The 17,045-nt window shown below is 45.5% G+C and overlaps 1 protein-coding gene across 5 annotated transcripts in view; it reads right to left on the reverse strand.

Moving 5' to 3' along the window:
* The window catches only part of LOC147435386 (putative UDP-3-O-acylglucosamine N-acyltransferase 2, mitochondrial), a 144,779-nt gene that overhangs the window by 58,026 nt on the left and 69,708 nt on the right, over nt 1-17,045 (reverse strand). For all 5 annotated transcript variants that reach the window (XM_086488457.1, XM_086488459.1, XM_086488455.1 and 2 more), the window contains one exon: nt 11,198-11,274. In XM_086488457.1, coding sequence (XP_086344583.1) covers nt 11,198-11,274 — 77 coding nt within the window. The remainder of the gene's footprint in view (nt 1-11,197; nt 11,275-17,045) is intronic.

The raw sequence follows: 17,045 nt of genomic DNA on the forward strand, positions 1-17,045 counted from the left end.
GTGCCCGCCACTAGGACCTGCTCCGGGGTAAAGTGATTGAATAATTGTAACGGTGTCACTTCGAAACTCGCATCTAGCCGTAGCATGTCATAAAGCGACACTTGTTGAAAAGTGTTCTTCAAGATTGTCTCTGCTGTAGGCTTTTCTTTTTCTTCCAGTGGCTTTTCTGGTACCTTGATCTGTTATAGACCAGCCACTGCTTCCAAGAAGGCTTCATCAATATCGGAGAGCAAAGATTTGGATTCTTGCTTGTCACTGACGGAGGGCTTGGCGCCAGCTGAAGGCAGAGTATCCATTGTTGGGAGAATGTGTGGGGGAGTTGAACACGTGTTGGAATACTAAGACCGAGAGCGGCTCTCTGGGCACGGGTGAGGACACCCACTGGCTACTTTACCAACTGTAATTTCTCTTGAGTGGTAACCACATGGGCAGAAGGTGGTGGTTGAGGAGTGGTGCTAACTACTATCAAATTGAGCTTGGGAAAGGTAAACTCATTTTGGCTTAGACTTGGGTTCACAGCCTTGGATGCACCAGGTTTAGGGCAATCTTTATTGTAGTGATCCTTCGTTTCAAGGCAATGACGGCGGCAGGGAGGGGACCCTTCGGGCAGAGGGCATTTGCTTTGGTAATGACCATATTCCCCGCATCTGTAGCACAAAATGGGCCGATTCAATGGGCGAGTCGAAGGGCGAGGTGCTCCTTGCTCTTGGTGCATGGAGTTGGAGATGGAGGCATAGAAGTTTTGAGGTGATGAGGGAGCATGGGTATGATAAAAGCTCTGAGACAGAAAAGTACTTTGCATACCTTGCATAGGAGGGCTGTCAACAAAGGTGGCATATGGTGTGGATGGCCATAGGGAGAAACCATGTTGGATGCAGGTGCTGGCCCTTGTTGAAGAGGACCAAGATTCTGTTGTATTTGTCGCAATCCCTTGAGGTAGTAGCAGTCCTTGTCCTCATGTCCAGACTTTTCACAGAAATGGCAGTAAACCCGAAGGGGGCATTCCTATGGAGGGTGCCCTAGAGAGCGGCATGAGCTACACCAAACCATAGCCTTAGTCAGACTTGAGCTCTTCTAGCTCGTACTTGATCTGTTCCAATGCCTTGTGATGTGGAGGCTTCTCTTGTCTAAGAGAGAAGGACCTCTCCTCTTGAAGAGCTCGCTGTAACTTTAGGGCTTCCAGTTCCCTGCGTAAAGAAGTTAACGGATCAGAAGGAATTTCCGAAAACACTAAGGGGCTCTCTACCTGAGGGGAGTTGGTGAACAACTTCCTAGCTCCCTCTATCCTAGTAGCAGCCACGACAAACTCCTCCAGAGTGGCGTCAGGTCGGAGACTCTCTTGGAGTTTTTGCTGGAAAGTTTTGGGAAGAGCCTTCTCCACCCACTTCTTAACCATAAATTCCCCTGGTTGCTGAGGAAGCTTGGCAACCAAAGACTTGGTTTTAGTCATGAGTTCTGCAAAAGTCTCCTCTGGCTGGAGCACCATGTTCGCAAACTCATCCAAAACCTTTTCCTGGAAGTCACATGGCCTGAATGCTGCACAAAACTGTTGTCTTAACGCTGCCCAAGTCGTAAAGTGGTTCTCTACAAACTGACTGTACCACTTGTCTGCTAATCCATTCAAAGTTGATGGAAACAACACCAAATAAGGATCTTCTCTATTAAGACCACGACCTCTACAAAGAGATACAAACCTCCTTGCATGGTCGCCTGCATCTTCTGAGGAGAGTCCCTTGAAAGTAGGAAACTTGATGTTTACCTTGGCCAAAACACTAGTCAATGCCTCTTGCTCAGGAGCTCCTTGCTCAATAGCTTGCTGTAACAAAATGGGAGAGAGCTTTACTAGGGAAGGTGACCTGGAAGATGTAGAACCAGATGGAGGAATGGATGATGCCGTATGTGGAGGTATGGGTGATGAGGTTGGTGGACTTCTACTAGGTACCAAGGGTTGACGTCTTCTGTCGTAGTACTTCAGAGGACTAAGTAGTGCGCTTTGACGCTCTAATGACTGCCTTGTATGTGTCATGCGGTGACCACAAACCTAAACAAGCTTTGGGCAAGAAGATCTTTAACTGACTGAACACAGGTCTAAACTCTACTAGACCAAGGCAAGTGACTAGACCCAAGTGACTAGACCACCTGGCTGGACCAGGGACGAGGAAGGACTAGACCAGGACGAGAGCTTGGTTGGACCAAGGCGAGAGAGGACCAGCCCAGTAGGGCAAGAGACTAGGTCAGCTAGAGTAAGTTGTCTAGGGTGAAACTGCACCAGACCAGCAGGCTGCACTTGCTAGGCGTAGTGCAGGCGAAGTAGGCGAGGCTAGGTAAAACCTAGCTAGCTCCTCGATTTGTACCTCAACAGAGTGAGACTTCAGTTGAGGTCCCACAGGGCATGCCAAAAATGAGAACACTTGTAGCGCGGATAGTGTGTCGTGCTCTCTATAGTGGGTGCTCCTCAGTGCAATGTACGTGACATCTCACTCAAAACAGAATGAAAACAAAGGAAACAATAGATAACAACAGCTAATCAACACAAAGATCAACCCTCATTCCTCGCTAGCTCTCTCCACCTTCGAAGGTGTTTGAGGCCTTAGGACTGAGGCCGGAGATGGTTAATGCTTTTACAAAGTTTATGTTATGCTCGTGATGCATGAAGCTTTCCATCTTCATTGCATCACCTAGGTCACAAGGAACTCAAAGATTGTATTGTACCAAGTCTCTCTTGATTGGAGAATCTATAATACAAAAGCCTATTGTAGGGGGGACCGGCTCCACGTAAATCCGGTCCTCAACTATAGTCAAGTTCTCTAAACACTCTCTCTCTCTCTCTCTCTCTCTCTCTCTCTCTCTCTCTCTCTCAAAAGTATTGTTCATGCCAAGTTAATTAAGTATTATGGTTATGTTGCTACCGCTAATTAAGTTCACCCTCTATGTCCTCCAAGTAGTCTCACAAAAATGCTCACTCTAATTCTCTTAATTCCGCTATTCTCAAAGTTTATAGGCCATTTCCATTACATGGTATTACTAATGAGCTGCTTAGTAAATTTGTTGAAGTGCTCGAAAGACCTCTGACATTGCTTTATCAACAAATTTGGCAATTAGGACAAATGCCCGACTCTTGGAAAACCGGTGTGATCAAGCTTTTGCCTAAGGTACCTTCACCCTCCAGCTTAAAGCATTGCTGACCGATTTCTTTGATGGGTTGCATGTATAAGATATTTACCAAAGTCTTGGCTAATCGCTTGCATAAAGTGTTACAAAATCTGATCCATCCGGCTCAGTATGGGTTTATAAAAGGACGCAACATTTTGCGTAACATCCTGAATGTTTAGATAGGTATTGATTATGCTCATGTAACCAAACAAGAGGTGATCATGATACAATTGGATCTTGAAAAAGTATTTGATCATGTCAGCTGGTCTTTTTTGTCAGACCTGATGCGATGTATGGGGTTTGGGAATAGAATGTCACAATTGACTCACACCATTAGTGATGGCTCTCAGTCATGTATCTTCATTAATGGTGGAGTCATAGAATCGTTTTTACTTTCCCGCTCCTTACGACAAGGTTGCCCCCACTAAGTCCTCTGTTTTTTGCTTTGGTCAGTCATCCCATGCTTGCGTTTCTTGCACGGTTGGCTCAGCATGGGGAGATAGTCGGGCTTTCTTTGCCCGCGGAAATCAATTGGTTGCCCAAGCTTTGGCTGATGACTCCTTCATGTTCTTGAAAGCTGACAAACATAATGTTGATCACGCTATGTCTGCTTGGTCCTTGTTCACCACAGCATCAGGTTTGCACATAAACGCTAAGAAATCTTCTCATTAGTTGTACAGAAAGAACTTTGGTATAGCTTGGCTGGCAAAGGTCATGTGGTGCATAGCGGTTCCATTGTTCGTCACTTGGGATATCCTATTGGAGTTCATGTATCTAATAAACAATTACTCGACTGGATTTCGGGTCGCATCGGGAACAAGTTTGTTTATTGGAAATATCAAGCATGGCCATTTCACGTTAGATTGAAAGTTGCCCCAAGTCATAATGCTCTCAATGCCTTCGTTCTTTTTGCCTCTATTACCTTGGTCTCATAAAGCCTTGACAATTCTTACAAAGCCGATCCGCTTCATGTTGTAGAAACGGCAAGGCAATAATCCAGACATATTGTCACAAACTGCTGACGTATGAAAGCCTAAAGAATGGAGCCAACTTATAGATGCCGGCCGAGGGGCCTAAAGGAAGAACAAGCAACAGAAGAAGAAGCCCTACCAACTTATGGGGACCCCGTCAGATGGGCCCCAAGTGACATAAAGAATTAAAATAAAGCACGACTCACACACACACGAAAATTGCGTAGCTATTGATGATGAAGCAGATTTTCGAAAATTGCGCTGGCATGATGACGTGGAAGGCTGTACGGATTTCCGCGTTTTGCACTGGCTGATGACGTGGCAAGTTGTACGGATTTCCGTAAATTACGCTGGCAGCTTTTGGCTTTGCTTTTTAGACTAGAAGCTTTTGACTTTTGAAGGCTTTTCACTGTAAGTGCTTTTCATGTCACATGACACATCCAACCCTATGTCCGTGGACAAGCTACACCACAACAGGGTTCAGTCGGTTCAGTCATTTTAGATTAGCAGTGATCTGGCACTTTTGTGAGTCTATTCGTAGACCGTGCATGGCCAATCACTTAGCATAGATGCATATCCTCCGGTTGCACACAGCGTGATCATCGGAATTCCCATCAGAATCCATTAGCATCAGTTAGGGGAATTTTCCAGTGCTTTTAGCCCATTTTTCCTATTTATTGGTATTTTCACTTATTATTTTTAAGTGACTTTCCAACAAAAGTAGGTAGGGCAATTTTGCTAAGTTGATATATAAGCAAACCCAAGTTAGCACTTTCTAGCAGAAGAGGCAGCAGGAGCTTCCCGCTCAACAGGCAACTTCTTAGCAGTACCCCCCCCCCCCTCAGCACCCCCAGCGTTTTTGGACCTCCATCATCGCGAGCAAGTTCCCATCCTCGGCGTTTCCACAGCAGACCATCGCTATCACCTCTCAGCCTCCTAGCGACAGCAGGTTCTCATGATCGCCATCAGAGGGCCGGCCTTGCTAGCGTTTTTCCCCAGATCAGCATTGGCGTTTTTGCAAGCCTCATCAAGCAGTAGCGTTTTTGCTTCTGTCCCAGAACAGCCCTAGTGTTTTTGGCTAGCAGCAAAAGCACATCAGCGTTTTTGTTCTCAGCCCAACTCCGCAGCAGATACTAGCAGTTTTCAGCCTACAACACAGTAGCAGATCAGCCCCAGATCAGTTGCAGATGTTCCCCCATTTTCAGCCATAAAAACGCAGCCAAAAGAGTCATTTTCAGCCACCGAAACAGTCCCGAAATTCAACGATTAGAAGATCTCAGATTTCAGCCATCAAGTCGTCGTCGTCACCACCGTCCTCGTCATCGGCATAGTCCAACTTGCATCAGTCCATTGCATACGCATTGTACACCTTTGTGCAATCAAAGTAGACCACCCTCGCCGACGAGAGTGGGGCCTTCGGAGGAGGGTCTTACAACCTCTTGGGTGTCGTATCTCTTCTCTCTCCTTCTCTCAGTCTCATTCACTTGCACGCGCAATATCCACTCACTTTGTTCGTGATCATAGCACTCTACAAGACGGAAGGCTCTCTCCTTCCCTAAGAACTAAAAGGAACCTTGAGCAAATAAAGATCACTAATCTTGAGAAAATACAACATTCATTCCGTTGCACCTAACATTGGTATCAGAGCTTTGGAAGTGTTCGGCATTACTCAAGGAAAGAACCACAAGAACCACAAGAATTTTTTTGCTTGTTGCGATCGCACGAACCTAAGTTTACTTGGGCGTGGCGATTCCTAATTGTGTTTTGTTGAAGAGTGACAGGAATCCCAAGAAAGAAGGGCTTGTCCAACCCCCCCTTGTGTCTCTTTTCACTCATTGAGAGTGGACCGTGCGACGTGAGGTGGAAAAAAGCAACCTTGGTGTGAGCACAAGGCCGCCAAGGGGTGCGCCCGCAGAAAAGAGTAGAACTCGGGTGAAGAGAAGATCCTTCTCCAATGAGATTTGCAAGCGAAAGAACCCCTCAAGAACCCAAGAACCCAAGAACTCAAGAAATGTTTGGTATTGTTTGAACCTCGGAACGACGCAGGCCGATGCCTAGGGAGCGTTTCGTTGTATGCTAGAAAACCTGCGAACGACGTAGGTTGATACCTGGGGAGCGTTTGGTTGTATGCTTGAACCTCCAAGCGACGCAGACTACGGTCTGGGGAGCATTTGGTTGTACAGTCCTCTGAGCTCATGGCCCGGACCTTTTTAGGTTATTTGCAGGGGGAGTGACGAGGTAGTCGTTGAGTAGCTTCATACCGCAGTCCGTTTGTATCGGGGGAGTGCTCATCGGCGCTGTTTGTTGTGTCTTGTAACATGCATATGTAAGCATTTGTGTTGCATTGTGATGTGCCAATTACTGAATATTCCTAATTGGATGAGATTGCCTGGGTATGTGATTTTAGTGCATCAAGACACTCGTGGAAGATCAATACGGTCTGGGTGTGATAGCTAATTTTACTACGCCGGAATATCAAGAGTTCCAATCTGGACGAGAGGAGAAGCTAACTCCTTGATCAAAAGAGCCGAAGGAGAAGCTAACTCCTTGATCAAAACAGCCGAAAGGAGAAGCTAACTCCTTAACAAAAAGAGCAAACTGATTGTCCCTCAGAATGACCCTCGGAAATTTTTGAGGTAACTTGAGTTGGTTTGCAGATATGCTGTTATCGAAGATGATTACTCTCTTTCAAGAAGGGGAGATGTCACAAACCGCTAACGTGTCAAAGCCTAAAGAATGGAGCCAACTTACAGATGCCGTCCGAGGGGCCTAAACCCTAAGAAGAACAAGCAACAGAAGAAGAAGTCCTACCAACTTATGGGGACCCCGTTCGATGGAGCCCCAAGTGACATAAAGAATTAAAATAAAGCAGAACTCACACACACACACACAAAAATTGCGTAGCTGCTCATGACGTGGCAGATTTCCGAAAATTGCGCGAAAATGATGACATGGCAGGCTGTACGGATTTCCACGTTTTGCGTTGGCTGATGACGTGGTAGGCTGTATGGATTTTCGTAAATTACACTAGCAGCTTTTGGCTTTGCTTTTTGGACCAGAAGCTTTTGAGTTTTGAAGGCTTTTCACTGTAAGTGCTTTTCAGGCCAAGGGCCTTTAAATATGACGTTAGGGCTCATTCTCTGGCATGCTTCCTGGCAAAGGTGCAAAGTCTCGAGTACCAGCTTGTACTGTGCTGATGCAATATAAACAAATACCGAAAGGGGCACCAAGGTTTGGGGCCAATACTCTCTCGAGTGGAATTCCGCCACTCCGTGTCGCGTGTTGTCTCTCTCTCTCTCTCAGTTCAGCTGTTAATGAAGTGTTAAAAGTCTGTTCAGTCTGTTCTTTTCTATTGGCACGTGGTGCCCGTCTTGTGACACATAGCTTGGCTTTCTTGGCAGCATGTTACATCTCCCAAACGTCTTGGTGGGGCAGCCTTATTGGATCTCTCGTTACATCTTCTTGCACGCAGATGGACCCTCTTGCAATGACTCTCAGCCTTGGATAGATATGGCAATTGCTCTTATTGAAGCTGTTGGTATTGTACATGGTAAGACACGCATCGATGCTTCCTGGTGGGATGTTGTGAATGCTTCTCAACTTGTGTGGATTCTAGCCTCGCTTATTTTGCATCATTTGGTTCACTGATGGAAGCAGGTGCTTAGTTTCTCCACATGGGAACCTGCGAATTCTCGTAAAGATGCTAATCCCCTTTTGGGCGAGATTCTCGCGACATCTCGTGTGATTTCTTGGCCAGAATTTTCCTTAGTGCCTGGCACTCTAAAATTCCTTTTCAAGGTAAAGTTTTCCTATGGCGAGTCATGTTCGGTGGTTTATCTTTGGCTTCTAATCTGAAGAGGAGAAATCTCTCCATAGGAATTGTTATTTCTGTCGAACCTCCCAAGAAACCAGCCAGCATAGATTTCTTCGATGTCCGTGTGGCTCGCAAGATTTGGTGTTTCATCTCTTCGGTTTGGTTATGCAGTTACTAGCCACCTCCATGTCAGCGACCAAATGGCTTTTTGGTAACAGTGATGACGGAAGCAACGATCAGGTGAACCATGTCATTTTCACTTTTTTCAGATGGTTGGGCCTTTCGCACATATGGTCCATGTGCAATGCCTTCCTTTTTGATTCTCAATCAGGGGTCAGAGGGCATATTAGACGTATTCAGGCCTTGCTGCTTTGGTGGGTCTCCTTGTTATCAGATGCTCAGGTCATTCCTACGGAACAAGCACTACCATGGTTACATGCTATACGCACTGTTAGTATGTCTTGATAGGGTTTTGATAGCTCAATTAGTTTGGGCACATGTAGCAGAGTAGGATATGTTTCCTACTTCTTGTATCCTTTTTTTCCTTGATTTGATTTAATCAATCAATCATTACGAAGAGAGAGAGAGAGAGAGAGAGAGAGAGAGAGAGAGAGAGAGAGAGAGAGAGAGAGAGAGTTTTGAACCAACCTATTGCAACAATGAATTGGTGATTAATTATTATACAATGGGGGCTTGGATGTGCTTATCGACTACCCAACAAAAATTCCCCTACCTAGATCCATGTCAAATAAGTAAAATAAATACTTAAAGACAAAATATTAATGAGGATCACATTGGGCGTTCACTTGAGATGCATAAACTTGAACAGAGAGGCCAAATTATGGGGAGGCATAGTAAAACTGCCCAAGGTCAAAAAAAGACGCAAGATATAAATATGGAAGGGAAACAAGAAACCTAAGCTAGTGTCCACCTGTGTGGCTCTTCCCTCCTCCCATCCCCTGATCTAGCCTCATTGTACATATGTTGTTTTTTCATTGGGAGAGTCTCCCCATCATGATTGTTGTAGTCCTCTCTTGTAGAGGAGGTTGTAGCCCTATGGGCAGTTTCATTAATTAATAGAAGGATATTTTTCTTGAAAAAAAAAAAACCCCCTAAGCTAGTGTAGGCTAATGCAATCCTCTTGCAGAAGAAGCTAGAAAAGGACCATGGCAACACTATTCACCAATGGAGAACAGTGCAATTTGCTATCTTCAACACTCATGCAAGCATAAGCTATGCAACCAAGGACATGCGGAAAAAATGGTAAAAATATGTCCCAAGAAAGATGCACTTGTTGTTATAGTTGGTTGATAGCAACCCTGGAACAACCCCTAGGATTGTCAGGATGCATGGTGGTAAGTACCTGTGACCACACATTTGCTATAGTGGACTTTGGCAAGGATCGCATTATGAATTCGTTTTAAGATGACCCTTTATGCAACAGCTAATACTAGTGCAAGACTAGGGGTATAACTACCTCTATTTATGACGTGAGGGAAAAACAAATAGGCTGAAGCTCCCAACCACAACTAAAGAGATGGGATGGGGGCTAGGTTGCCTGCAATGTAATTTGAGTTAGCGATAAGTTTGAAAGCAGAGGAGAGTTAGCTGCTCTTCATGGTGGTGGGACAATTTCGTTGTGCGCTATCGTGATGTCAAATGCAGTGGAAATGAGAGAATAGGTAAAATCGAGCAATCACACTTTAATAATCCTTTGTTCTCTCCTTGCGTTAATGAATGCAACTTTGCGTTATTGATGGTTTCTTTTCTAAATACTTGAGACAAAGAGTCAGAGAGATGAGGTAGAGATGTAGAGTTGTTGAAGTGGTAGTTGCTTTAGATTGCATAAATGGAATGTACATAGATGCAATATCTCAATGAAAGATTCAACTCCAGTCGATGGATAATGTAGCCGTGGTAACTCTACCAAACACACCAACAGAATCCGGCTCGATGTGGGTTGTGGATGGCCACAAGGTGGTAGATCTAGGGCTGATTTGCACACTTGATGTAAGAGGATTCAAGGGCTGAATGCTGGCTGAAAAAACGCAAATCTTCAACGCTGAACAGGCAGCAAATCCATCGCGAGAGCAACACTGAAAATGATGCGAATGATGAGGCTCTTGGTGGGCAGCAGATGGGCCCCTCCAAGGAACTGGGTCACTAGAGGAGAGGGGGCGATGGGCTGGCAGGTGGCCACAAATGACTGCAAATCTGGAGTACTAGAGGGACAAACCACCAAGGCTGATTTCTGGCCCAAAAACGCTAATAGATGGCAACATTTTGGCTCCCTAGAAAACGCTAGAAGAACTAGGGAAAGGGGGCAGCCAGAAAATTGTGTCAAAGAGGGTACTAGAGACGGTCTTTTAATAGTGCCCAGGTTTCCTCTTCTAATATTTTCCCTGTAGGTAGGGCAAGTAACTTTGACATGATTACTAAACTAAATCATGAAGTCACTTTTTAAGCCGTTTGGGACTGCAAGTTTCCAAACAAAAACATTTTTTGCGGGGATTGGACCGACACATTCCTCTAGCCTAAATCTACATGCACATTTTGCCAAATGCCCACCAAAGTGTATAACATCCGTCAAAACGTATGCACAAACCATTTATGAAAGAGAATTTCAAAATTGGAAAACCTAATCTAATGCACTTTTCCAAGCAAGTCCTACGAACAGGCTCACAAATTGCCATTACTAAATCCCCTAGGCTCTAAGACACTACTATGTACAAAATTGGCTATGCAAGTGTCAATGTAGCATGTCCACGCGGCACACACAACTGTGTCCACATGACACCCGGCGGTTTTGAAACTCATTAGTCGGGAAAACTCAGCAAATCATTGTCCTTTTCAGAGCACTGCATCACTTGGTACTAGGGAAATTTTCATGCAAATTAATGTGGTTCCCCTACGGGCGTTCCACTCCTTTCCATCTTAACCCTAAATACATGTATCTTTTCCCTGGTCCTGATCCTTAGGTTTTTTCCTTAGTTTTGTTTCCCCTAAAGATCTTAAGCAGTTTTCTCGTCTATGGTTGTATCTTGCAATTTGGCTTCAGCCATGTTTTGTAATTGGCAATTGCCTTCTTGTTACAAAGAGTGCAAGCGTTTTTTGTACTTTGGAGTTTTTTTCCGTTTACCAATTAAGTGATCATATAAACAGTACAAAGACTGGCAATCAAAAGTGTTAAAAAGACATGTTCACTTTACTTCATGAAGTACATCTATGGCATCTAAGAATGAGGAATAGAGTAGCTTACCATCTTGGCCAATGCACACCCCACAATGAATTGCACAGTGGTTGCCAATACAGGAATTTTGCAATGACACATTGTACCTATAAACCCAAACAAAATGCCAATCTCCAGTAAGCAAAAAAATATGAAAACCTTGCCATTGTGGGACAAGACATAAAATAACAATTTCCAGCTCTACATCTACAATACACTTCAAAATCCCTCAATCACCCGTTCTGCCCATCATACACAAGGTTCTTTCCTAAAGATAGCCATCTTATGAAATAAGTACGTCAACATCTTCAAAAGTCCTAGAACTAACACATTCATGTATCTTGTGCCACATCACACTTAATTAAGCATAATCTGATGTCAAAATTGAGTAGCAAGCATGCCAGATAACACACACATATACAAGCACATAGACAACTCTTTGTTGAAACCATTGTTTGAGAACTGAGTATAATTGTAGCGTGGATAGTGTGTCGTGCTCTCTACAGTGGGTGCTCCTCAGTGCAATGTGTCTGACATCTCAGTCAAAACAGAATGAAAACACAGGAAACAACAGATAACAGCAAATCAACACAGAGGCACAGCAGCACACCAAGGAACCAGTACAGACTCTGGCGTGCAACACACTCACCTCCAGCCCAGAACTCATGAGTACAATGGGGGTGTTGAGGCTCACATGTGCAAGGATGGTGCAGACGTGCTCTGTGTATAGACTCTCTACTCTAGACGACGACGCTGGACCATATATGAAGAAGATGATACATGATGACCCAACAACTACTACTCATATGTACAACCATAAAGAGCCACCAACGGCTCATAAATGTCAGCCATCTAAGTCTATCTCCTGAGTGGTGGTGATGACCTGGCCACGATGTCCACTAGACCACCGTCCGTATCCTTGCAAAATGTCACTGCCCAACCCAGAGAGTCCGTCCAGTGTGAACCAGACCAGACCACCTGTACTAATTGTGTGTCCTGTGAAAGTGACACTGTAGCCTGCTACTACAGGTTGCCTGCCAAAAGACCGCTCACCGTCTCGGGGAGAGGGATACTGAAAAACTGTGAAAGAAAACCACTAGGTACTGCATCTGTACAATGGTGAGCTCCCGATTCTATCGTCTAAGAGATAGAGTTGTGGACACTGCTGCACCCGAAGTATCAGACTCTGGAGGTGGAGCCATCAGATCGATGGGAAAACTTTGGACTCTATGAGCGCTCTTCACAAACTGACTCTTAGCGAAAGGAGTAGCCACCTACTGCTCGGCGGATGGGAGTACCTGGCCTGAAGTGTACTGAGGCCGCCGACTCGCACACCCATGTCGATGTGCGTCTACGAAGCCGTCACAAGGAGCCATCTGTGAGGATGACATGTGTGGTAAGGAGCCAAAGGTGCTAGGCTGTTGAAATCCCCGAGGATAGTAGTCAAACTACTGTTGTGATGGAGCACCTCCCCAAAACTATCGATGATTGTGCTCTCCATATCCCATGGGCGTATGTACTGATCTCGCGGGACGAGCCCACCCATATCCCATGGTAGCTTGAGGCTGCTGTTGAAACCCCATGTCCCCCTGGACTAGCATGTCCAGAAATCCTTTCATTTGAGCTTTGAAGTCATCAATTATCTGGGACTTTACATGCAAAGTCTGATGTAGGGCGAAAATGGTAGCATCTCTATCAGCAATGGCACTCTTTGCAACTCGCAAGTAGCCTTCCATGGCCGCATATGTGGCCAAGTGCTTTTGGTGGGTTCAATCATTGCAATAGCATTTCTCGACTCCTGTAGGTTCTCTTTGCAAATTCTGAACAAGGAGATAGAGTCTGTTCCACTGGAAGAAGCATCAGTAGCACACACACACAGAGCACTTTAGAAAGGTACCCTACGACGGGAATTAACACTTAAGCACACACAACTCGGAAGCTAGAATGCTCCGAGCGTACGCCGACAACCTATAGGCCCCAAAATTGGCGCCTCTTTCGATATTTCTTTATTCTTCGAGAGGATAATTACAAAGAAGAGTCTTGGGAATTCTTGACCTGTACCCAGCTAGATACCACCTATTCTGGTAAAATTTCGGCAACATAACAACCCCAAAACTTGCCCGAAACCAATTTCCCTACTAGAACTCACTTCCATTGGCATAAACCCTCTGATTCCTTCCCAAAAACAGTAAATTCAGCACGCTGTATTTATTGGTTTTTCATCTGTTTTCAGCCCTAAACAGCCCCCGAACTGTCATCTAATAGTGGGCAAAGTTCCGAATGATTTAGGCATCATGGCGGCTACAAAACAGTCCAAAAACAGCGCGTACACAGCGCTGAAAACGCACCTGTTTGGTGAGGTTATGACCCTCACCGGTGCCTGCTTTGGAGTAGCAATTAGCTACTCCTGTTCCTGCTCAGGGAGGCTGTTGCCTCGGCACAAAAGCATGAAACCACACAGCTCTACACCAATCAAATGAAGAATCCTCTTGTGGGGCATCACATAAGTGCACGTAGGGGGGGGAGAGAGCAGTGTGTAGTGTGCAGGTCATCACTCCTAGCACAACACTATACATAGAGTGAAAAGGGAGCACTCCATAGCTCTTAACCTGTGACCATCTGTAAAATGAAGCCTTCCCCCAGCATAAATCGAGCGCCCCCTCTTCTGTGCTTGACCTGTAATGTATTTGTGAACAAATAGATGCAAAAGGGGAAGATTTCCAGGGCTGCCAAAACCTACGTATCGTTGAAAACGCAGCAAAACAGCCCTGTAAACACGCATATGATGCCTTCTAATGCTGAAAATGAGCTCCTTGGTCCTAGGTAAAGTCATGGGAAGCTCAAAAATGGAGAGAAATGGCTGAAATCAGAGTTATCAGCCTCCAAAACTGCTCCAAAAAGTCAGTTACGAGTTCTGTTCTTCCAGACTTGGTAAATTGGCCAAAAGTGCCACTTGACACTCATACATGCAATTTCCCCTCATTGGGCTTCCCGTTTAAAAATCTCTCAATTGGTGCATCAGTTGACTTTGCAGCAGAGTAATAAAATGTTCTCCTTGTCATTCTGAAGCTAATGACCTGAACAGATTTCATGGCCCAAAATAGCAGTTCCCTAAATTTTAGGGGATGCTTCCGTTGGACTCCCATTGGTTATATGTCTATCAATCCCCACTGGGACCGCATCAAAAAATACAATGTAGCCCAGCTGTTGCGTACTTTCCTTTGGTGACCCCACCTTGACATTGTACCTTTATTGAGTTCACTTCCTAGTATCCACCAACTTGCCAGGTGCGATGGTGGCACCTACATGATCTTGAACTGAGCCTAGACATCCTCTTACTATACGAATTCCAGTGCCGACCAACTTCTCGTCTGCGGGTAAAACTACCGTTCACAATGGCCATACAATGTGCGACCATTTGCAAGTTCAAAAAGAGGGTCTCAAAAATTAAACAAAAATCATTGGAAAGAAACCAACAACTAAGGTTAGCAGTTGCCACGTCCTCGTGACATAGTGGATGTCAGGGTGATAGTGGTAGCACGTTCAGTGAGTGAGTTGGAGATGGGAGAGAATGACGAGGGTACCACAGGTGGTGAGAAGGGTGTGGTAACAGTGGCAGGAGTATAGACAGGAGCAGTAGGGAGAGGTACCTGGGAGAGAGAGACCGCCTCAATAACAGGAGTGGGCATACCAAGAATAGCGGAGCTCCCGACGGCCTCTGGCACTGTAGAGACGGGGACGGAGGTAGAAGGAAGTCGTGGAGGATGCGTCACCCGAGTCTGGCTCTCTAAAATGGCAGAGGTCGTAGTGTCTCTGCCGTATCTTTTACCACTTGACCCTTTTCTTTTGTTTCCTCTATTGATCATCTGTGCCAAGAGACTTTCTTTTTGCTTGCAATGGCAATGATGCATCCTCATCCACTTCAAGAGGGTGGATGTGGATATTTATCACCCAAGCCAACAATGGCGCGGCAAAACATTGGAAGCTAGATTGAGGTGATTCCACTTGTACTCTAAACCTTTTCGCCCTGGTCTGCAATGATGTAGAGAGGATCTGATAAAACCCACAAAGTATGTTCTTGATTAAATAGTAAAGACCATCACATCGTGAGAATGTGGTAGGTACTTCGTATTTCCCCTTTGATCCTTGAGCATCTCTCACTAAAAAATAATATCTGAATACTGCTAAGAGAGCTTTGTGATGCTACAGATTCGGATGCTCCGGTTCGAACAATGCCTTGCATGCATGTATGGTAGCAGCTTTCGAGAGCTTTGAATATGACCTAGTACTCGGCTGCAAGGAGGGAAAGTTGGTCATCCCCATTGCATGTCCTAGACGCGTCGCTGTCAAAGTGTGTCCTCTAACTTTGGGAAAATTTTTCAGCAGTTCGTGAATCATGCCGACAGGTATGTCATCAAGAAGGACAGCTTCAACTAGCGATGTTACACCCAAGTTGCCAAATTGGTCATGTGAGAGAACATCTGCAAGAGATGGCTTGGGCTGCTGCATGTAAAAATTGAGGCAAAATTTTGTTGTGTTCTGTTTTGTCAAGCCTGGCAATTTCATGCCTGATCAGGTGACTCATTGCTTTCCTTTTCCCTTTTGGATCCTTCACTTGAGCTAACACTGTCTTAGCCGCTACAACTGTCTGAGCCTGAGCTGGAATCTACATTTGATGCCGAGGCCTTGTAACTTTCGTCAGATGGGGCACTGGACATCATATCCGTGACCCCATGGCTGCTAGGATCTGATTCCGCTTCAGTTTCATAATTGGCCGCCTGTGTCGTTGAGGCCTTTTCCTCAGCACAACAGTTTTTTGCCTCTTGCCATAACCACCTGATGACATTGATTGACGGACTAGCTATAGCAGTATACTTCAAACCCCCAGAGCATACACAATTACCTCACTGCAAGCTAGCTAGATATTGTCAATCCACATAAGAGCATACATCAAAATATCCCCACAGATCATACATCACAATCTGTATACGCACACTCCTGATTTCTATTTCTAGTGCTGCTGAAACTTGGTCTACTGAAAATCTGAAAATCTGAGCGACGTGTGAAATTTGCAGAAACTTGATCTGCTAAAAATCTGAAAATCTGAAACACTGAGCGATAGGTGAAATTTGCAGAGCGATGTGAAATTTGTAGATGGACACGAACACGAACGCTGGCAACTGCTACATGCTTGCAACTTGCAACAATGCAACTACACGGGCTCAATAAGGGTGTGGATCGAGGGGCGTGGAGGGCTCAATAGGCGGTTTAGTGTGTGAGGGCTAACAGTTGGGAAGAGGCGGTTAGGGCCGATAGTGGGAGGGCGAGGGGTAAATAGGGACAAGGGGGAGAGAGCTGGATTTAGACAACGGCGAGAGACAAGGAGTGGGTAAGGGGGCGGAGGCCTGGGCAAGGGGTGAGGGGTGGGTAGGGGGGACGATGGGCGAGGCCAGGTGGGTAGGGGGCGAGGGGAGGGTAGGGGGGTGAGGGGCGAGGGCAGTATAGGGGGGCGAGGCAGTAGGGACGAGACCTAGAGAGGGGGGCGAGGGATCTGATATGATAGGGGACGAGGGGCGAGGGCAGTATTGTAGGGGGGCGAGGACTAGGTAGAGCAGGGGCTGAGGGAGAAACTTAAGGAAGACCTGTAAGCTCAGTGTAACAGGTGCAAAGCATGGAGTCAGAGCTGGAAAAGTTGCAGACTATTTTGAGAAGAGAGAGAGAGGGTCATGAATTAGTGGATCCTAGGCAGTAGCAACATTGGCTGAAGAGCAAGAAGAGAGCAGAGAAAAGGGCACGGAATCTGTCTAAGGAGTTGGTGTTGTATAGGGAACATGTAAGAAACATGCAGGATGTTGTTGTTTATATAATTATTTTTTCC

This window comes from Adiantum capillus-veneris, chromosome 18, assembly GCF_014529385.1.
Source record: "Adiantum capillus-veneris isolate H3 chromosome 18, ASM1452938v2, whole genome shotgun sequence".
In the NCBI taxonomy this organism is placed as follows: domain Eukaryota; kingdom Viridiplantae; phylum Streptophyta; class Polypodiopsida; order Polypodiales; family Pteridaceae; genus Adiantum; species Adiantum capillus-veneris.